The following is a 23,478-nucleotide window of genomic DNA, read 5'->3' as shown; positions in this document are numbered from 1 at the left end:
ATTTCATATAAACCTTTGGTAATAAAGGAAATGTAGTACCTGATGTACTTCTTTAGACTTAGCAGAAAACCTACAAAGTTTAAAAACATAAAACTGAGAATAACAATGAATGTAAAAACCATTCCTTAGAAGCCCAGTGGACAGAAAACATATGTTATAAACTGACGATGAAGACCGGGATCCATGGTTCTTGCCATTTTGACTTTGACAACATACCATAAAAAACCCTTCAAATTTAGAAATTCTAGTCATCTCTATCTACAAACTAGGAAAAAAAAAAATCTCCTAGTACAAGAGACATGATCCTCCAGAAAAATGTTCTAGTATTACTCTTCGAAGGTCTGGCCTCTTCTAGTTAATGAAACTGACTTACCAGGCCAAAGAAGGAGAGAGATTCACTTCCAACAACCATGGCTTCAGAGTAGAATCTATGAGCACATCAAATCCATACAGTTCTGGAAATACAATACAACACAATACACAAGATCATTTTCCATGTCCCAACCTAAGAAAGATCTGGGAGAGTCAATCTAATCAAATCCTATCAGAGGCCTAGAAACTTGCTGAGTTTAAGTAGTAAATGGAAGTATAAGCAGAGAATCTTTCAAGTTCTGAAGAAATTAATCAAGCTCTGGGGATAATAAGGCAACAATCCTATAAAATTACACTCTTTGCATTATTCACTCTATCGACGTTTCTGAATTCAACACAGCAGACAAGTTGACTCTAGAAGAGTTAACAGGCATGATTCTCCTATGCTTATGAGGAAAAAATGTGGGGGAAAGGCATGAAACAAGCACATTCAATATCAATGTTGCTTTCAGCTTACTTTGGATGGTCCTCCCCATTACTCTTCTCCCTCCTCTCCCCGCCACACTCGGAAAACAGAAAGATAGAACAGCAGAATGCATCTCTCTAGAATCCCTCCATCACAATTTTTCCCAAACTAAGATCCTCCTTCTGTAACCTAGGTCAAGAAGACATCTAAGTATGAAATATAGTTATTCTTTCTCTTCTTCTATGGTTTCAATTTCCTTTTAGAGATATAAAATAACCTCTACCAAACTGAGTCCAGCATAAATAGGTGGTATCCATCTACCACCACTGACTGCTCTGACAGGGATCACAATAGAGGGTCTCAGACAGAACTGGGAAAAAATGTAGAACAAAATTATAACTCACAAAAAAAGACCAGACTCACTGGTCTGACAGAGATTGGAGAAAACCCGAGAGTACGGCCCCCGGACACCCTTTTAGCTCAGTAATGAAGTCACTCCTGAGGCTCAGCCTTTAGCCAAAGATTAGGCAGGCCCATAAAACAAAATGAGACTAAAGGGGCACACCAGCCCAGAGGCAAGGACTAGAAGGTAGGAGGGGACAGGAAAGTTGATAACAGGGAACCGAAAGTCAAGAAGGGAGAGTGCTGACATGTCATGTGGTTGGTAACCAATGGCACAAAAAACATGTGTGTTAATTGTTTAATGAGAAGCTAGTTTGTTCTGTAAACCTTTATCTAAAGTACAAAAAAGAAAAGAAAATACCATGGATCAAAAAAGACAGAAAGAAAGAAGGGAAAGGAGGGAGCCGATGGCAGCAGAGCAGAAGGACTGTGACAAGTCATCATAACATTAGTTATCTAATGTTATTAAAGAGTGGAGGGAGCCTGAGGATCAAGTTTCCATGGCTTCTGGATTCTTCACTGATTCTCACTCTCTAGCTTCCTGTCTGTTGCATGGAGCAAAACAAGAACCACAAGCAGCCTTTCTCCCAGAATACCTTGTTTTATGTAACAAATTCAGGGATGAGAGGTTAACTTCAGAGTCTCTGCTGGCAAACATCACTCTTAATATTACAATGAGAACCTCTCTACAGAAATCACAGTAGCTCAGTAGTCCACCTTAGTATACATATATCAAACATATCAGCTCAGGAGGCGGGGCCAAGATGACGGAGTAGTCAGATGCTTCCTGTCATCCCTCTTACAACAAAGACCCCAAAAAACCAGTGAACTGATTATATATGACAATCTAGGGAGCCCTGGACATCAAAGACAAAGCTGAGGAGTTGGACTGAATAGCAGGGGGAGGGAGTGACAGATCAAAAGCAGTGAGGACTTGCCAGACCTGACCTGGCTAGCACCCTGCAGGCTGGATAGGCTGGCGTGCATAGGCTGAGCCAAGCAGTAGCACTCGGGATGGGTTTTCCACATTGGGAGAAACCCAGCAACAGAGAGACTGCCCGAGCCTCTAGAACCAGGGAAAAGTGGCACTGAATTGGTGAAAGATAAGTATAAACATCTAACCTACTGCATGGATCAAAAAAAACCTTCCCCTCTTTGGGAAGTGCCTCTCTCCCATTTACCTGCCCCCTCCCCACTCTGCTCTGGATCTTGATCCGGCTTCAGTGATCGCCGCATCCCCTGGGCCAGAACTGTGACCCTGGTGCTCCCTGAGCCATTCTCCTGACTTTAGAGAGGGAACAGATTAATAAACAGGAAAAAATAATCTGCCAGCTCCCCTAACCCGAGAACTCAAGGAAAGCACAGCCCCTTTGCCTAGGCACAGGCATAAGGGGTCCACAGACTTTGAATGCCTTTCATCGCTGCTCAGGCCTGTGTGGGACCATTTCAACAGCACAGGTCCTCATTAGAACAGTATAACACAGTATATACCTGACACCTATTTTCATCTGTATCTGCTATAAGGGGCGGTGGCAGATTCATGACATTAGATACCACCCTCCCATTAAGCAGGGTCCTCATCTACCCACATCAGGGGCCTGAGGACTGGTGGCTCCACCTAGCCACCCATGATAGGTGTCCGAGAATAAGTGGTACCTCCCAGCCCCTACAACCAACAGCATTGGGTGCCCAAAGTCCGGCTGCAAAAGCCACCCACCTATGTGCCCAAGGGAATAGGAACATGCCTACCACACAGGCACTCAGGGACAGCCGTCAGCCCCCTGCCTTGTTCAGCACATGACCACCTACTGCAGTCAGATACCTGTGCCTACTCCAATCACCCCTGCCTGTCTATGACTGTAGGTGAGAGCCTGCACCACACACTCGATGACCGACGACCTGGACACCTCATCTAAATCCACACAAGAAAAGTAAACGGATCCCTGGGCTCACGTACCTAGTAACAGATCTAACCACTTGGTGACAGGATGCGAGAGCTTCAAAGACGTCAATAATCAAAGCAGCCACACATGACCAACCTATTTGGGTATACCAAAACAAAACAAAACAAGAAGCTAGGACACAGTAAGCAAACATAAAATATAATCACTGATGGCTCAGAGATAACAGTCAATATAGAATCACATAAAGAGACAGACTATGATGGCTTCAGCAAGTGACCAAAACAAAGAACCAGGAAATCTCCCAGAGGAAGACAACTTTTTGGAATTGCTGGATGTAGAATTCAAAAGATTTATATACAGAGCCCTTCAAGAGATCGGGAAGGAGATAAGGCAAAATGCAGAACAAACCAAGGAACACACTGACAAACCAACAGAGGAACTTAAGAAGGTTATATAAGAGCATAATGACAAATTTAACAGGCTGCAGGAATCCATAAAGACACAGCAAACAGAAATCCAAAAGATTAATAATAAAATTTCAGAGTTGGACAACTCAATAGAAAGTCATAGGAGCAGAACTGAGGCAACAGAAGTCAGAATTAGTGAGATTGAAGACAAAGCACTTGACACCACCTTATTTGAGGAAAAATCTGATAAAATAATTAAAAACAAATGAAGAAATCCTAAGAATTATGTGGGACTCTTGAGTGATTGGAGTACCAGAACAGGGGGATAACCAAAAATACAGAGAGAATTGTTGAAGGCTTGAGACTTCTTGGCAGAAAACTCCCCTGAAAGATGAGAAGATATCTACTCAAGAAGCTCATCAAAACCCACATAAGGCAGATCCCAAAAGAAAGTCGCCAAGACATTTTATAATCAAACTTGCCGAAACGAAAGATAAAGAGAGAATTTTAAGACTGGCTTTAGGCATAAATGAAAAGTCACCTACAAAGGACAGTCAATAAGACTAAGCTCTGACTACTCAGCAGAAACCATGCAGGCAAGAAGTCAATGACATGACATATATAAATCCTTGAATGGAAAAAAATTGCCAGCCAAGAATTATATATCCAGCAGAATTGCCTCGCAAATATGATGGTGAAATTAGGGCATTTAAAGATAAACTCTAGGGTTTTCATCAACAAAAACAAAAACAAAAACCAAGATTACAGGAAATATTAAAGGGAGTCCTCCATTTGGAAAATCAATAACACCAGATTACAACCCAAGACTAGAACACAGGACAGAACAACCAGGTATCAACCCAGATAGGGAAGTCACAAAAATAAATCAAAGCTAAAACACTGAAAATAGGGAAACAGAGACATCAATATGTAAAAGATGACAACATTAAAACAAAAAAGAGGGACTAAAAATGTAGTCATAGAACTTTCATATGGAGAGGAAGTCAAGGAGATATCAAGAAATAAAAGATTGGTTTAAACTTAGAAAAATAGAAGTAAATATTAAGGCAACCACAAAGAAAACTAACAAATCAACACATCAGAATAAAACGGAAGAAAAAACAAGACTCAGCAAATACAAAATCAACAATAAAAAAGATGAAAATACATAAAAATGATTCAGCACAGAAAATTAAGTGATACAAAGAAACTGTCAACAACACACACAAAAAAAGACATCAAAATGACAGCACTAAACTCATACCTATCAATAATTACGCTGAATGTAAATGGACTAAATGCACCAATAAAGAGATGGAGAGTGGTACAATGGGTTAAAAAAAACACGATCTGTCTATATACTGTCTACAGAGACACATCTTAGACTCAAAGACCCAAACAAATTAAAACTCAAAGGATGGAAAAAATATACCAAGCAAACAACCATCAAAAAGAGCAGGAGTGGCAATATTAATCTCTGACAAAATAGTCTTTAAAGCAAAATCCACCATAAAGGATAAAGAAGGACACTATATAACGATTAACGGGTCAATACCAGGAGGTCACAACCATAATAAATAGTTACGCACAAAACAAAACGGCTCCAAAACAAATAGAACAAACTGTAACAGTGCTGTAAGAGAAACAGACAGCTCTACAATAAGAGTAGGGGACTTAAATACACCACTTTCAGTAAAGAACAGAACATCCAGAAAGAAGCAAGATAAAGACACACAAGATCTAAATGCCACAATTAACCAACTTGATCTCATAGACATATACAGAACACTCCACCCAACAGCAGCCATGTATACTTTCTTTTCCAACACACATGGAACGTTCTCAAGAATAGACCATATGTTAGGCCACAAGAAAAGCCTTAACAGAATCCAAAACATCAGAATATTACAAAGCATGTTTTCTGACCATAAAACCATAAAATAGACATCAATAACAGAGAAAGCAAAGGAAAAAAAAAAAATACATAGAAACCAAACAACACCATGCTCAAAAACTACTGGGTTATAGAAAATATTAAAGACAGAAGAAATTCACAGAATCAAATGAGAATGAAAACACATTCTATAGACCAGAACTTTTGGGACACAGCAAAAGCAGTGCTCAGAGGTCAATATATAGCAAGAAATGCACATATCCAAAAAGGAAAAAGGGCCACGATCAAAACATTAACCCAACAACTCAAACAAATAGAAAGAGAGCAGCAAAAGAAGCCCATGGGCACCACAAAAAAGAAAATAATAAAAATGAGAGCAGAATTAAATGAAATAGAGAATAGAAAAACAATTGAAACAATCAACAAGACCAAAAGCTGATTCTTGGAAAAGATCAGCAAAATCGATAAACCATTGGCTAAACTGATAAAAGAAAAACAGAAGAGGATGCAAATAACCCAAATAAGAAATGAGACAGGTGGTATCACAACAGACCCAACTGAAATTAAAAGAATCATATCAGAATACTACAAAAAATTGTACTCCAACAAATTTGAAAACCTAGAGGAAACGGACGAATTTCTAGAAACACAGTACCTACCTAAATTAACACAAACAGAGGCGGAGCAACTAAATAAACCTATAACAAAAGAAGAGATTGAAAGCGTAATTAAAAATTTTCCAACACGGAACAGCTTCATAGGAGAATTCTATGAAACTTTCAGAGAACAGTTAACACTACTACTACTAAAGGTATTTCAGAGCATAGAAAAAGATGGAATATTCCTGAACCCGTTGTATGAAGCCAGCATAACCCTAATACCAAAACCAGGTAAAGACACCACAAAAAAAGAAAATTACAGACCAATATCCCTCATGAACATAGATGCAAAAATCCTCGACAAAATTCTGGCCAATAGAATTTAACAACATATAAAAAAAAATAATTCACCGTGACCAAGTGGAATTCATACCAGGTATGCAGGGATGGCTCAACATTAGAAAAACCATCAATGTAGGGCATTTATACAGAGCCAACAGCCAACGTCATTCTAAATGGAGAGAGTCTGAAAGCATTCCCCTCGAGAACGGGAACCAGACAAGGATGCCCTTTTTCACCACTCTTTTTCAACATTGTGTTGGAGGTCCTATCTAGTGCAAATAGGCAAGAAGAAGAAATAAAAGGTGTCCAAATTGGTAAGGAAAAAGTAAAAGTATCCCTGTTTGCAGATGATATGATCTTATACACAGAAAATCCCAAAGAATCCACAAGAAAACTACTGAAACTGATTTAGGCAGATATCAACAAAATATTAGGATACAAGATAAACATACAAAAATCAGTTGGATTCCTCTACACCAACAAAGAGAACTTCGAAGAGGAAACCACCAAATCAATACCATTTATAATAGCTCCCAAGAAGATAAAATAGTTAGGAATAAATCTAACCAGAGACATAAAAGACCTATACAAAGAAAACTACAAGACACTACTGCAAGAAACCAAAAGAGAACTACATAAGTGGAAAAACATACCTTGTTTGTGGATAGGAAGATTGAATACTGTGAAAATGTCTATTCTACCCAAAGTGATCTATAGACAGTGCAATCCCGATCCAAATTCCAAAGACATTTTTTAATGGGATGGAGAAACAAATCACCAACTTTATATGGAAAGATTAGAGGCCCGGGGTAAGTAAAGTATTACTGTAGAAGAACAAAGTGGGAGACTTCACACTACCTGATTTTAGAACCTATTATATGGACACAGTAGTCAAAACAGCCCAGTACTGGTACAACAGATACAGAGACCAATGAAACAGAACTGAGAAGCCAGATGTAAATTCATATACCTATGAGCAGCTGGTATTTGACAAAGGCCCAAAGTCTGTTAAATGGGGAAAAGACAGTCTTTTTAACAAACAGTACTGGTATAACTGAAAATCCATCTGCAAAAAAATGAAACAAGACCCATACCTCACACCATGCACAAAAATATGCTCAAAATGGATCAAAGACCTAAATATAAAATATAAAACGATACAGGTCAGGAAGAAAAAATAGGGACAATCCTAGGAGCCCTAATACATAACTAAAAATGCACAGACATTAGAAGATAAACTAGATAATTGGCAGCTCCTAAAAATCTAACACTTATGCTCATCAAAAGACTTCACCAAAAGAATAAAAACACAACCTGCAGACTGAGAAAAATTTTTGGCTACGACAGATCCAATCAGGGTCTAATCTCTAAAATCTACAAGATACTGCAAAATTTCAACAACGAAAATACAAATAACCCAGTTAAATAATGGGCAAAGGATATGAACAGGCACTTCACCAAAGAAGACATTCAGGCAGCTACCAGATACATAAGGAAATGCTCACGATCACTAGCCATTAGAGAAATGTAAATCAGAACCACAATGAGATACCACCTCACCCCAACAAGGCCAGCATTAATCCAAAAAACACAAAATAATAAATGCTGGAGAGGCTGTGGAGAGATTGGAACACTAATTCACTGCTGGTGGGAATGTAAAATGGAATAACCAATTTGGAAATTGATTTGGTGCTTCCTTAAAAAGCTAGAAACAGAAATACCATGCAATACAGCAATTCCACTCCTTGGAATACATCCTAGAGAAATAAGACCCCTCACACAAATAGATATACACATACACATATTCATTGTAGCACTGTTCATAATATGTTCACAAAAAGATGGAAACAACCTAAGTGCCCAACAACGGACAAACGGATAAATTATGGTATATTCACACAATGGAATACTACACAACGATAAAGAATAATGATGAATCTGCAAAATATCTCGTAACATGGATGAATCTAGAAGACATTATGCTAAGTGAAATTAGTCCGTTGCAAAAAGACAAATATTGTGTGAGATCACTACTAAAAGAGCTCAAAGAAGGTTTAAACACAGAAGAAATCATTCTGTGATGGTTATGAAGGTGAGGAGGGAAAGAGAGGGGAATTCACCAACTAGATAGTAGGCAAGAATTATCTTAGGTGAAGGGAAGAACAACACATAATACAGAGGAAGTCAGCACAACGGGACTAAACCAAAAGCTAAGAAGTTTCCTGAACACAACCAAACACTTTGAGGGACAGAGTAGAAGGGGCAGGGGTCTGGGGACCATGGTTTCTGGGGAATATGATTTCGGGGGACATCTAGGTCAGTTGGCATAACAAAGTTTATTAAGAGAATGTTCTCCATCCCACTTTGGTGAGTGGCATCTGGGTTCTCAAAAGGCAGCAAGTGGCCATCTAAGATGCATCAATTGGTCCCAACCCACCTGGAGCAAAGAAGAATGATGAACACCAAAGACACATGGAAAATACTAGCCCAAGACACAGAAAAGACCACATAAACCAGAGACTCCATCAGCCTGAGACCAGAAGAACTAGATGGTGCCCAGCTACCACCAATGACCACCCTGACAGGGAACAGAGAGTCCCTCATGGAGCAGGAGAAAATTCACATAAAGAGACCAGACTTAATGGTCTGCATAAGACTACAGGATTCCCAGAAGATACGGCCCCCAGACGCTCTGTAACCCAGAACTGAAGCCATTCCTGAAGCCAACTCTTCAGACAAAGATTAGACTGGACTATAAAACACAAAATGATACCCGTGAAGAGTGTGCTTCTTAGTTCAAGTAGATACACAAGACTAAATGGACAGCTACTGTCCACAGGCGAGATGAGAAGGCAGAAAGGGATAGGAGCTGACTGAATGGACATGGGAAATCTGAGGTGGAAAGGAGAAACGTGCTGTCACATTATAGGGAGACTAACTATAGTCTCATAACAATATGTGTTTAAATTTTTGTATGAGAAACTAACTTGAGCTGTAAACTGTCACCTAAAGCACAATTGAAAAAAAAAAATCAGACTCAGAAGTCCCACACACTCCCAAACATTCCACCCTTGTGTCTTTCAAATAAAATTTTTAGACCTTTTCTCCAAGAGAGAAGGCTAGCTTCCCTACAGATTGACTATAGGTCATATGATGAGCTCAGACCCACAGCACACATCCAAGTATTTCCTAGAAATTTCTTCTGAAACAAATTTCCTTACTTCAAAAAGGATTCCTTCTTTCATTTTCCCATCCTCTTAAAAACATAGAAAAATAAATGTAGACTTCTTAAAAAAAGGCCAGAAAGGCTCTCTTCTAGAACACAGGAAGTCTGAAGTTACACGATGCAGTATTAAGAATCCTAGAAGTCTAGATCTGCGTCCTTCTCTTAACTCTACCATTCATTCACTGTGAGAATCATTTATCTCTGAGGTTTCCTTAGCATCCTTTGGTTTCCTTTACCCTCTCTATTCATCACTGCTTGCTAACGTATGGATGTTCAGGAACCCTAAGTCCAGAATTCCTATTTATGCAATATGGATTCAAGCAGACATGTGTATTCTAATTTCTTCCAGGGAAAAGTTTCCATGAATGAATTGGCTTTCATGGTAATTATTTAGGCTTCTGTTTAATTTTCAAAAACAATTATAAACTATAAAAGAGTTTGAGATGGGCTTCACCTTCATGTAACTATATAAAAATCACATATAAAAATCACATATTATCTATACAGTACTTTAAAATGTAAAGGAAGCTCTTTCACCTATCCTCTTTTGGAAACAAACTCATAGCTTTTATGCCTACTACATTCTTCTGAATATTTTACCTAATCTTCAATAATTCCAGAGAATATACTCCCCTTAACCTGAGAAAAATCTTTTGGCATATAGCACTAAATAAGACACTGAAAATGAAAACTAACTGCAAAATCTACATCATTACACAAGAAAGAGGATACAAAGTAAGTTTGATTGGAGAAGAAAAACACTGTCTTCAGTTTTTCCAAGCTAAAGCACAGGATTCGAATGTTTCAGAAGCTGGTACTGTTATTACTAACAGTATGAGGAACAGGCTGGAAATAACAATCAATGCACATGTTGAGCCGGTCTGTAGAACTGGCCACAAGTGAAGACAAATTTAGAATAACAATCAAAGAGACCCGCTGTTTAAACACCTCACATTAAGCAGCTGTCACATTTACGTAACTATTTCCGCAAGTCAGAGGCAAATTTGAAGAATCTCAGTTGGCAGGCTGAGAACCAGTATCTTGGGGAGGTAAGAAAAATAAATAAATAAATAAAAGACCCAAAGAGAGAACACGCCCTTCATAGCCCCAACTGAATTTTCCTTCAAGTGAATAAAATCTGTCAGTGCTATCCCATCTCTGTGGAGTGTACCCAAACTACGAGATTGAGCCTCAAATCTAACTACACCTGCACCTGGGCCAGGGCTTGGATCTTCCGACGCTTAGGAGGGGGAGAAGAAACATACTCATGTGTACAACATTACAGCACACTGCAAACCCAGTTCATTTAAGAGGCTGGAGTAGGGCGAGAGGAATGGGGTGAAAACCTCAGCTAAAGAAAAATAATTTGTGTCCTTGGCGGGTTACTAGAGTCCTTATAATGATCTTTAAACTTATGTGCTCATGCAGAACCTGTACCTAGATCAAGGGCCAGTGCTGGAACAGAAAAAGGGGATACTGCGTGGTTTAAAAACAGGAAAGATGTGCGTCAGGGTTGTATCCCTTCACCATACTTACTCAATCTGTATGCTGAGCAAATAATTCAAGAAGCTAGGCTATATGAAGAAGAACGGGGCATCAGGATTGAAGGAAGACTCATTAACAACCTGCGTTATACAGATGACACAACCTTGCTTGACAAAAGCAAAGAGGTCTTGAAATGCTTACTGATGAAGATCAAAGACAACAGCCTTCAGGATGGATTATACTAACAGAAAGAAAACAAAAATCCTCACAAGTGGACCAATAAACAACATGATGATAAACGGAGAAAAGACTGAAGTCGTCAAGGGTTTCATTTTACTTGGATCCACAATCAACACCCATGAAAGCAGCCGTCAAGCAATCAAAGGACACACTACGCTGGGGCAAATCAGCTTCAAAAGACCTCTTTCAAGTGTTAAAAAGAGAAGATGTCACCTTGAGGACTAAGGTGAGCCTGACCCAAGCCAAGGTATTTTCAATCACCTCATATGCATGTCAAAGCTGGACAAGGAATAAGGAAGACCTAAGAAGAAGTGATGCCTTTCAATTACGGTGCTGGCAGAGTACTGAATATACCACGAGCCGCCAGAAAAGCAAGTATATCTGTCTCGGAAGAAGTATGGCCAGAACACTCCTTAGAATCAAGGATAGCAAGACTTCGTCTCACGTACTTTGGACACGTTACCAGGAGGGACCAGTCCCTGGAGAAGGACATCATGCTTGGTAAAGTGGAGGGTCAATGAAAAAGAGGAAGACCCTCAATGAGATGGACTGACACAGTGGCTGCCAACAATGGGCTCAAACATAGCGATGACTGTAAGGGTGGCACAGGACCAGGCAGCATTTGCTCTGGTGTCCACAGGGTTGCTATGAGTTGGAACCGACTCAAACAGCACCTAACAACAAAAACAAAACTAAAGATGGGTCTTTTCTGTGGACAGTAAAGGTTCTATAAGGTAAGGCAAAAAAGAGCCGTAGGTTGTTCTGAGAATATTAAACTTCCTCACCTTCTAATGTTATATGTTTTAGCACAATGGCAGTATCTAGAATTTCAAAAATTCAGTGTCCAGGATGAGATACCCAATGTTCCTGTCATTAGTGGATGCAAACAACCCAGACTTTTCCAGTTCTGACCATTACTGGACCCCTGCTCTTCTCTCTTTGTTCCTCTGTGTTGTCTTTATCATGACAGAAGAGCAAGTATTTTTGAAGGACTGTTGCTACCACCTTATCCAACAACATTTCTGCAAGACCGTTTTCCTTGGTAAGAAATATTATTTCCTTCGGCCCGCAGCCAAACCACAACAAATTCAAAAATTATTCTAGTGAGCGGTAAGAAGTTTGACTCCACCTCCTAGTTTACACTAGCACCATTATCTCCCTATTTTTTTTTAATGCAGCTTCCTGAAAAAGCAATCTTTAACAACCCCTAAGTATTTGCTTCTGTTCTCACTCTTTAATCCTCAACTGTTTGCACTAAGCTCACTGAAGACCGCCTTACTACGAAGCCCAAGCATCTGAAACTGTTGACCATCCCTTACTTATTAAAACTTTCTTCTCCCTTGAGTTCCAGAGCACTGCTCTCTGCTGATTCTCCTCCTCTTTCCTCTTCTTCTTTGATTCCTTCTCTTCTGCCCAGCTATTCAATGGCAGGTTTGCTCAGGGTAGTATCCTAAGGTCTCTTTCCTTCTCAATTCTACTTCTATTTTGGGTGATCTCATGCATTCTTGTGGCTGCAATTAATATTATGATGATGACATTTAAATCTATATCTTCAGTCAAGTGTCTTCCGGACACCAAAATCATAATTCCAATCGTCGTCTAGATATCTTCACTAGGACATCCCACAGGTACTGACACTTAAACCAATACTTGTTATCTCTCCCCAAAACCTGTTTGGCTTCCTCTTATTCTTCTTGGAAAATGGTACTCCATCTACCAGTCTCCAAAGCTAGAAATAGTCTCTTTACCACCTCCCAAATCCAGCACACATCATCAGATTTCTTCCTGCCCTTTCTCTTTAATCCATTCTCTCTTCTCTACTCCCTTTTGAGGTATAACTTACATATAGTGAAATGGAATGACCTTACGTGTACAATTTTATTAGTATAATTGCATAATTCATGTAATCCACACTTTATCAAGACACAGAACACTTCCATTATCCCAGAAAGACCCCTGTGCTCCTTCCTAGTAAAAACTGCCCCTCTCACCTCCAGACAACCACTATTCTTATTTCTTTTACCATAGATTAGTTTTGCCTATTCTAGAATTTCATATAAATGGAAGCATACAGTATATACTCTTTTGATTCTGGCTTCTTTCATTTAGCCTGTTTGTGAGGTCCATTTATGCTGTTGTATCTATCAGTTTTCGGTTTTAAGACAGGTTTATTGAGGTATAATTTACATACAATAAAATTCACCCTGTTAAAGCATACAGTTTAGTGAGTTTTGATAAATGTATAGAATTGTATCAGGATATAAAACAATTCCATCACTTACGTTCCCTTGTACCTGTCTGCAGTCAATCCTCACTCCATAGGCATCCACTGATCTGACTTCTGTCTGATTTCTGCCTTCTCCAGAAAGTCAAATAAAAGCCTTTTGAGATTGGCTCCTTCCATTTAGTGTTACACTTTTGAGATCTATCTGTGTGGGTGCATGTGTCAGGAGCTCATTCCTTTGTACTGCAGAATAGTATTCCATTATACAGACACCCTACAATTTGTTTATCCACTCAACAGCTGATGGGCATTTGAATTGTTTCCAGTTTTTGGTGATTAAGAATAAAGCTGCTATAAACATTCATACACAGGTATTTGTGTGAACACATTGTTTCATTTCTCTTGGGTAAATACCTATGCGTGGGATTACTGGATCACATGTTAAGTATACAGTATTGATGCATGTCTCTTACCTTCTAAGTCATTTCTTTAGCTTGGGTCTTTCCCTAGCACTAGTCTCTCCAGGCTGTAGTCCAATCTCTACCTTTCTAAAATATAAATCTAATAGTCAGATAGAGCTAGGCAATGAATTGGCCCAGCAATGGACACTGATGTCAGGTTGACTCCTAGAGGATTTAAAATTAGTCAGTTCTGGTAATATTATACATTATTTCCTGTGTTGTAATTCTGTCATGCCTAAGCTTTCAGTCACATCATGCTATAAATTAAAGAAAAAAAACAGTGATAATCTTATTGCTCCTCTGCTCAAAAACCTCCAGTAGTTGTGTTATCTCCAGGATGGATTTCCACTTGTCAGCCCTTTATAATCTGGCCCCAATCTACCTTCATAACCTCATATCCTGCCCCTCCCCCCATCCTATGTAAGCCATATCCAGTCACACTGAACTTCTGGACCATTTCAAAAAATGTCACATCCTGTCACAGCACTGTTTTCTGCATATCATGTTCTCTGTGCTAGAAATGGTTTTCCTGTCTCCCTTACATATTGCTGGCAATTCCCACGTATCCCCTGAACACCTGAGTTACTACCAGTGCTGTCGTTTATCATTTCACATCTGCCCTCCCCAACACCTGAGGGCAGGCAGCACGCCTCATTCCCTGCTATGTACCAAGCAGCCTGCACCACAGCTAGCACATAGGGACGTAATCAAGAAATAAAGAAAAAAAAAATTTTTTTTTAATGAAAACACTGTACAATTTTTAAGACAAAATAATTTTCAGCTATTCCTCCCAAAATAACCCTGACAGTAAGACCTGAAAAATTCATCAAGCCACCAAGCATAAAGAACATAAGAGAAACTCTCATTAAGAATTTTATATATTAAAGACATATTAAGGGAAAAATCTGATAAAAGATAGCCTATTTTTTTTTTTTTTTATGACGGGAGAAAAAAATTTTTTTGATAAAGAGAAAATAATAATTCATCCAAGGCCTAAGAGATTACTAAACATGTCACACCACTAATTTTGGAATCAATTCACTAACCCTCCCCAGAAATAAAGTCCCAGCTAAAGCTGTACTCTCGGAGACAATGCAAAGTGCTGACATCAGCCAGTACTCACTGTTACTCAAATGCTATCTTAGAAGGAAATTCTTTTCACCTTAGCTTTGAATTTGAGTTGAAAAGCTAAGAAGAAGTCTTTATCTAGGGTCCAGAAAGAGAATTCAGAAAACAAGCAAAGCAAGATCCCAGGGGAAAATGAGCTTTAAAAAAAAAAAAAAAAGCCCAGAGCCAATTTGTTAACTAGTCTAATAAATCATATGGTCTGGCCACCAAATGTAAAGGTGGATTTGAAAGGAATATCTAGGATTAGATACTGTTGACTAGAGCAGAAAGAGTGTCCTTTTTAGGCCTGATCTGCTAGAAAGGATGATATCATTTTTCCTGAGATCCAGTTACAGGAGAGCAGAGGGAGAATCCAGGATATGGGGCATACCAAAAATGGCCGGCCTCATCAGAGCTTTTCTTTATGTGGGTGGAGAAAGCCAGAGCCATCTGGCTCCCACACTTGGCCTTGCCATTTATCAGCTGCATGACCTAGGGCAGATCATTCAACCTTCCTGAGTCTTTTTTTTTTTTTTGTCAACAAAACATGGGTAATAATTAACAACAAAATTGTTGAGAGGACTAAGTAACCAATGAAAAGTGCTTGACACACAGTAGGTACTTCCTACATTAAGTCCCTTCTACAGTAAACTTCCCTTCTCATCTAAGAGGAGCACAGGGTAAACCAAAAAAGGAGACTATCTCAAAAAGGGAATAGATTGATGACCTTCACTACTGTTTCACTGGCCAAGTGGTTTATATTACTGGAGAACGTATATCGCACACTTTCATTCCTTCAACAAATATTTATGGACATTTTCCCTCCAATAGTTTACCTGTGAAATGGTCAAGAACAGTAGCAACAGGCGGCCAAACTGGCATTCACTCAACAGAGAGATGAATTGGGCAAAGTTTGTCCTGAGCAAACATGTCACTGGTCTCTGATCTAAACAGGGTCAGTCTGATCAATTCTACAAGTGGTACCACAGCTGCTCCATGAGACCAGGCTAGAAAGAACAGAGGTCATATCCTGTCACTTTACCCATCTTCTCACACATAGATAAAACCACTGTCAGCAATAACATCTTTCAAGGACAACTAACATCCTGTTGTTTTTGGCTCAGTTTTTCTTCAACTGGTCAAAAAAGCTATTCTCATAGCCTGTTACCTCACAGTGCCAATTTCCCAAGCATATTTAAAAGGATGCTGTTTAAGCATATATTTTTACAACTTGGAAGGCAAAAAATTAGATTGTCAAAAATCTGTTTTGTTGGAAGAGGCATTAAATATTCTGATTCAAGAGTCCCAAGATCAAGATGACTTGACTGCCAAAACTCATCATGCCTCTTTTCTCCAAGCTAAGCAGCTATAAGAAATCTGAAGGGTAGTTCTCATCGAGTTCTCTCACTCGCTAGCTCTAGAACCTGGGGCAGGAGTCTTAACTTCTCAGGGTCTCCATTTCTTCACCTAGTCTAATTATTCTCTGAGGTCCTTTCCAAATGTAGACATTTATAAAAAACGATGAAATGGCTAAGTTTCAGGTAGTGTGTGTGAGGGTACATTTAAACACTAACAATACAACGCAGATATATTTATCAACCCATGTAAAATTTTGAGAGGAACAAACTCTTGGTGGTAATGCATTGGTGAAAGGGTAAACTATGTCTTGTACACAGCAAGAACTTAAAAAAAGTTAAAGGCATAAATAAACAAATGAATGGAAACATTTATGGTACCTAGAAACATAGCTGGACCCTATAGGTAGTAGGGTGGGAAAGAACCACAGGACAGAAAGACATAAATAGTAATGGAATGCTCCTGGTAGAGGGGGTCCATAAAATGGAAGGGGAGGAACAACTGACAATATATTGAATCCCATCTCTGGACTACTGGCTTCCCCTGAAAGCACCAAGACTCTGTTTAAGCCAAAATCATCTGGGAAGCTCTCAATTCCTGTTTACTCTAAAACAAATGAGAAGAGGAAAACAAACAAAAAAACACTGCTTATTCTTGTAACTTAAACCCCAGGGGAGGACAGGAGTGGGTGGGAGTCAAAAAGGCTCACACACATATACACACGTATACAAAATCATGTCTGATGGGGAGAGGTTAATGAAGCACACAAAATCCCAGGGTTGACAGGAAGTGGAATTAGAACCACAAAAGCCAAGAAGACAGTCAACAACTTAAGAAACTCCAGATGCACTCGGTTTATTAAAATTGAATGCAAGTAGGAAGCGGGGAAGGAGACCTCTGAACTTGGGCCGTATTTCACTATGTCAAAGAAAGTCACTGCTTATTTCACACCAGAAAATTCTATTGCCATTAAATCCACAAAATTCCTCAGTTTCCAGAAGGGAACCAGGTAATAAAAAGAAATAGAAAAGGAAACATTCAGAAAAGCTTCTGTGATTAACTATTTCTAAAACAAAGATTTTTACACCAAAAAAAAACCCAAAAAACCCACTGCTGTCAAGTCTATTCTGCCTCATAGCAACCCTATAGGACAGAGTAGAACTGCCCCGTAGAGTTTCCAGGGAGCCACTGGTAGATTCAAACTGCTGACCTTTTGGTTAGCAGCCAAGCTCTTAACCACTGCACCACGAGGGCTACTAAAAATTTACCCTCACATAAGAGCCAAGTAGAGGTGGAAAGGAAACTTTTATTGATTTTTAAGCTGACATGGTTTTTGAAGCTGGAGTGATGGTCCTAGTCCCCATTTCCACCTGCAAATAGTTTGCAATAATTCTAAGGGCTATTCAGCCCTTACCAAGCAAAATTCATTGAGAAGCCTATTCTCAGGCCACCAAAAGGCAATTAAAACAAGTACCATTAGTTCATTCAACAAACATTTCCTGAACATCCTTTAAAAGCTAAAGATGCTACTATGCACTGGAGGGGCAGAAATGACAGAGACAGTGTTGCCATCCTCAGGGAGCTTCCAGTCCAGTGGGGGAGACAGACACATAAACAGGTACCAGACAACACACAGGTGCTACTGCAGAGTGATGAACAGAGAGCTGGAGGGAGTGTGAGGCTCACTCAGCCTGGAAGAGTTAGGAAAAACTTCATCAAAGAAATAATACTTGACTTTTGTCATAAAAGATGTCAGTAATGTGGCAGATAAAATAACATGAGAAAGGTATTTCAGACACAGAACAGAGCAGGTGCAAAGGCAAATGGTTAGGAAAGGATCTGGGAGGTCTAGAGAAGTGGTTTGGCAGAAAAGGAGTGAGGCAGGGAGGGGGATACAGTGGCTATTAAAAATTCAAGAAGGTATGCTCAGAGAGTAGTAGAGAAGTACACATGTAAACAATGTGTCACCAACACGATAGAAAAAATATATAATGAAATAAGTATGGAACAGGGTGAAGGAGGAGACACTGCAGGGCACTTTGTTAGGCAAGGCTTCTTGGAGGAGGCAATGTCTAAGCAGAGTCTTGGAAGATAAATCGGAGGTACAAGCGGACGAGAGTTTTCTAGCTGAACACCAGAACTTATACACAGGCACAAAAGCATGGAGTGTGCAATGGTATGATGCGATATAGCTGAATTACAAGGTGTAAGGGGGGAAATGGGATTCTAGAATGTCACCTGGGGCCAGATACTTAGAGGCCTTGAAGGTCGTATCAAGAGCCTATAATTTTTAAGCCTAGGGAGGTATTTAAAGGTTTTAGAAGGCATGAACAGATTTGTATTTAAAAAAAGTTATCACAACCTTTTCCTATATAATTTTAGGTCCTGATTTATCTATCATTTTCTATCTAAAATCTCAAAAATTCCCTTTGTTTAGTGCCCCTCAAGTACAGACTGTCATGATCATCTATTAAAAAGATGTGGTTGTTGTTACGTGCCGTCGAGTCAGAGCTGACTCATAGCGACCCTATGTACAACAGAACAAAACACTGTCTGGTCCTGCGCCATCCTCACAATTGTCGTTATGCTTAAGCCCGTTGTTGCAGCCACTGTGTCAACCCATCTCATCGAGGGTATCCCTCTTCTTCACTGACCCTCTACTTTAACAAGCATGATATCCTTCTCCTGGGACTGATCCCTCCTGAAAACATGTCCAAAGTATGCAAGACCTAATCTCGCCATCTTTGCTTCTAAGGAGCATTTTGGTTGTACTTCTTCCAAGACAGACTTGTTCGTTTTTTAGGCTGTCCATGGTATATTCAATATTCTTCTCCAACACCACAGCTCAAAGGCATTGATTCTTTTCTGGTCTTCTTTACTCACCGTCCAGCTTTCACATGCATAGGAGGCGACTGAAAACACCATGGCTTGGGTCAGGCGCACCTTAGTCTTTAAGGTGACATTTTTGCTTTTCAACGGTTTAAAGAGGTCTTTTGCAGGAGCTTTACCCAATGCAATGTGTCTTTTGATTTCTTGACTGCTGCTTCCATGGCTGTTGCTTGTGGATCCAAGTAAAATGAAATCCTTGACAACTTCAATCTTTTCTCTGTTTATCATGATGCTGCTTATTGGTCCAGTTGTGAGGATTTTTGTTTTCTTTATGTTGAGATGTAATTCATACTCAAGACTGTGGTCTTTGATCTTCATCAATAAGTCCTTCATGTCCTCTTCACATTCAGCAAGGAAGGCTGCGTCACCTCCAATCCTGATGTTCAGTTCTTCATATAGTTCAGCTTTTCGGATTATTTGCTCAGCATATAGACTGAATAGGTATGGTGAAAGGATACAACCCTGACGCACACCTTTCCTGACTTTAAACCACTCAGTGGCCTCTTGTTCTGTCTGAATGACTGCCTCTTGATCTATGTACAGGTTCCTCATGAGTACAGTTAAGTGTTCTGGAATACCCGATCTTTGCACTGTTATCCATAATTTGTTTTGATCCACACAGTCGAACGCCTTTGCATAGTCGATAAAACACAGGTCAACATCCTTCTGGTGTTCCCTGCTTTCAGCCAGGATCCATTTGACATCAACAATGATACCCCTGGTTCTTCGTCCTCTTCTGAATCTGGCTTGAATTTCTGGCAGTTCCTGTCAATATACTGCTGCAGCAGCTTTTGAATGATCTTCAGCAAAATTTTGCTTGCGTGTGATATTAATGATATTGTTTAATAATTTCCACATCTGGTGTGATCACTTTTCTTGGGACTAGGCATAAATATGGATGTCTCCTAGTCAGTTGGCTAGGTAGTTGTCTTCCAAATTACTCAGCATAGACAAGTGTGTACTTCCAGCAATGCATTCGTTTGTTGAAACATCTGAATTGGTATTCCATGAATTCCTGGAGCCTTGTTTTTCACAAATGCCTTCAGTGCAGCTTGGGCTTCTTCCTGAAGTACTATTGGTTCCTCCTCATATGGTATCTCCTGAAATGGTTAAATGTTGACTAATTCTTTTTGGTATAATGGCTCTGTGTATTCCTTCCATCCTCCTTTGATGCTTCCTGAGTCATTTAATATTTTCCCCATAGAACCTTTCACTACAGCAACTTGAGGCTTGAATTTCTTCTTCAGTTCTTTCAGCTTGAGAAATGCAGAGTATGTTCTCCCCTTTTGGTTTTCCATCTCCAGCTCTTTGCACATGTCATTAGAACACTTTGTCTTTTCGAGCCGCCCTTTGAAATCTCCTGTTCAACTTTTTTCCTTCATCATTTCTTCCTTCCACTTTAGCTACTCGACATTCTAGACCAACTTGCAGAGTCTCTTCTGACATCAATTTTGGTCTTTTCTTTCTTTCCTGTCTCTTTAATGACCTCTTGCATTCTTCATGTATGACGTCCTGGATGTCATTCCACAACCTCTCTGGTCTTTGGTCCTTAGTATACAACGCATTAAATCTATTCTTGAGATGGTCTCTAAATTCAGGTGCAATATACTCAAGGTTGTACTTTGGCTCTCGCCAACTTGTTCTAATTTTCTTCAGTTTCAACTTGAACTTGCATACGAGCAATTGATGGTCTGTTCCACAGTTGGCCTCTGGCCTTGTTCTGACTGATGACTTTGAGCTTTTTCATGATCTCTTCCCACAGATGTAGTCCATTTGATTCCTGTGTACTCCATCTGGCGAGGTCCATGTGTATAGCTGCTGTTGGTGAAAAAAGGTATTTGCAATGAAGAAGTTGTTGGTCTTGCAAAATTCTATCACGTGATCTCCGGCAGCATTTCTATCACCAAGGCTGTATTTTCCAACTACCAATTCTTCTTCTTTGTTTCCAACTTTCGCATTCCAATCGCCAGTAATTACCAATGCATTGATCAATTTCAGACTGCAGGAGTTGGTAAAAATCTTCAATTTCTTCATCTTTGGCCTTAGTGGTTGGTGCGTGAACTTGAATAACGGTTGCATTAACTGGTCTTCCTTGTAGGTGTATGGATATTATCCTATCACTGACAGCGCTGTATTTCAGGATAGATCTTGAAGTGTTCTTTTTGACAATGAATGCAACATCATTCCTCTTCAAGCTGTCGTTCCCGGCGTAGTAGGCCATATGATTGTCCCATTCAAAATGGCTAATATCATCAGCTCACTAATGCCTAGGATACCAATGCTTATGCATTCCATTTCATTTTTGACAGCTTCTAATTTTCCTAGATCCATACTTTGTACATTCCACACTCCAATTATTAATGGATGTTTGAGGTGTTTCTTCTCACTTTGAGTCATGCCACATCAGCAAATAAATATCCCGAAAGCTTGACTCCATCCACATCATTAAGGCCAACTCTACTTTGAGGAGACTGCTCTTCCCCAAGTCATCTTTTCAGTGCCTTCCAACCTGAAGGGCTCATCTCCCGGCACTATATCCAACAATGTTCCACTGCTATCCATAAGGCTTTCACTGGCTAAATCTTTTCAGAAGTAGCCTGCCGGGTCCTTCTTCCTTGTCTGTCTTAGTCTGGAAGCTCAACTGAAACCTGTCCTCCATGGGTGGCCCTGCTGGTATTTGAATGCCAGTGGCATAGCTTCCAGCATCACAGCAACATGCAAGCCCCCACAGTAAGACAAACTGACAGACGCATATTAAAGAGATAAGAGCATTATTACGTCTAATTATAAAAAATAATAACTACGCTAATAAAATCTATTAAGAAAACATTCTGCATCCCACTTTGGAAAGTGGCATCTGTGGTCTTAAACGCTAGCAAGCGGCCATCTAAGATGCATCAATTGGTCTCAACCCACCTGGAACAAGGAGAATGAAGAACACCAAAGGCACAAAATAATTACGAGCCTAAGAGACAAAATGGACCACATAAACCAGAGACTACATCAGCCTGAGACCAGAAGAGCTAGATGGTAACCAGCCACAACCAATGGCTGCCCTGACAGGGAACTCAGCAGAGAAACCCTGAGGGAGCAGGAGAGCAGTGGGATGCAGACCCCAAATTCTCGTAAAAAGACCAGACTTAATGGTCAGACTGGGACTGGAGGAACCCTGGAGGCCAAGGACCCCAGACCTTCTGTTACCCCAGGGCAGGAATCATTCCCAAAGCCAACTCTTCAGACAGGGACTGGACTGGAATAGGGGATGGAAAATGAGACTGGTGAAGAACAAGTTTCTTGGATCAAGTCGACACATGAGACTATGTTGGCATCTCCTGTCTGGAGGGGAGATGAGAGGGCAGAGGTGGCTAGAAGCTACCTGAATGGACACGAGGAGAGAAAGTGAAGGGAAGTACTATGCTATGTCATCAGAGGGAGTGCTATTAGGAGTGTATAGCAAGGAGTATGTAATTTTTTGAATGAGAGACTGACCTGATTTGTAAACTTTCACTTAAAGCACAATAAAAAGTAATTTAAAAAAAAAAAAAACTATGCCTTACGCGCACCATCTTATTTAATCTTCTCAGTAATCTTAGGAGGTAGATATCATCATTACTGCCATTTTATAGTTGAGGCAAGAGAATGAAAGTGACTTGCTGAAAATCACAAAGCCAGTAAGGGAGGCAAGTGGGTTTCAAACTTAAGTCTGTCAAGCTCTAAAGCCCATGTTCCTTACTTTCCTGCTATGCTGTCTCCCAGGCAAACAATATCTCTTATATCCCTACTACTTGTATTACTCCATCCCAGGCTTTAATTATCCTCCTCACTGATGACCCTAGTGTGTTTTACTAGCAAAGCCTAACACCTGCTGAAAGCCTGTGACTTACGGATATGTGTACTGGCAATCACTGGAGTTCATGTCCACACAGAAAGTACATGTCTCCAGTCATCTTTGCTGCTACAGTCACACCTAGTGGGTCAGTAGGTAATAGGTTTTCTGATCCAGTAGCTGTGAACTGTTTATTACTCCTCTCTCTGCAATCAGGGAACTGAGGGTGGGGTAGGAAGAAGAGGAGAAAGAAGGCCGGGGGCGGGGGGGAGGGCACGGTGTGTGGAACCCACCAGAAAGAAGACGAAAGCAAAAAGGAGGAGTCATCGGAAAATAGG

At 40.0% G+C, this 23,478-nt stretch overlaps 1 protein-coding gene across 9 annotated transcripts in view; it reads right to left on the bottom strand.

The window, feature by feature from the left end:
• TTLL5 (tubulin tyrosine ligase like 5) overlaps window positions 1-23,478 on the bottom strand; it is a 333,039-nt gene that overhangs the window by 235,197 nt on the left and 74,364 nt on the right. For all 9 annotated transcript variants that reach the window (XM_049898665.1, XM_049898667.1, XM_049898666.1 and 6 more), the window contains one exon: window positions 374-455. In XM_049898665.1, the coding sequence (XP_049754622.1) occupies window positions 374-455 (82 nt within the window). The remainder of the gene's footprint in view (window positions 1-373; window positions 456-23,478) is intronic.

Source organism: Elephas maximus, chromosome 10 (genome assembly GCF_024166365.1).
Source record: "Elephas maximus indicus isolate mEleMax1 chromosome 10, mEleMax1 primary haplotype, whole genome shotgun sequence".
Lineage (NCBI taxonomy): Eukaryota > Metazoa > Chordata > Mammalia > Proboscidea > Elephantidae > Elephas > Elephas maximus.
The sequence above is the reverse complement of the archived record's forward strand: the minus strand, read 5'-3'. Positions and strand labels throughout refer to the sequence as shown.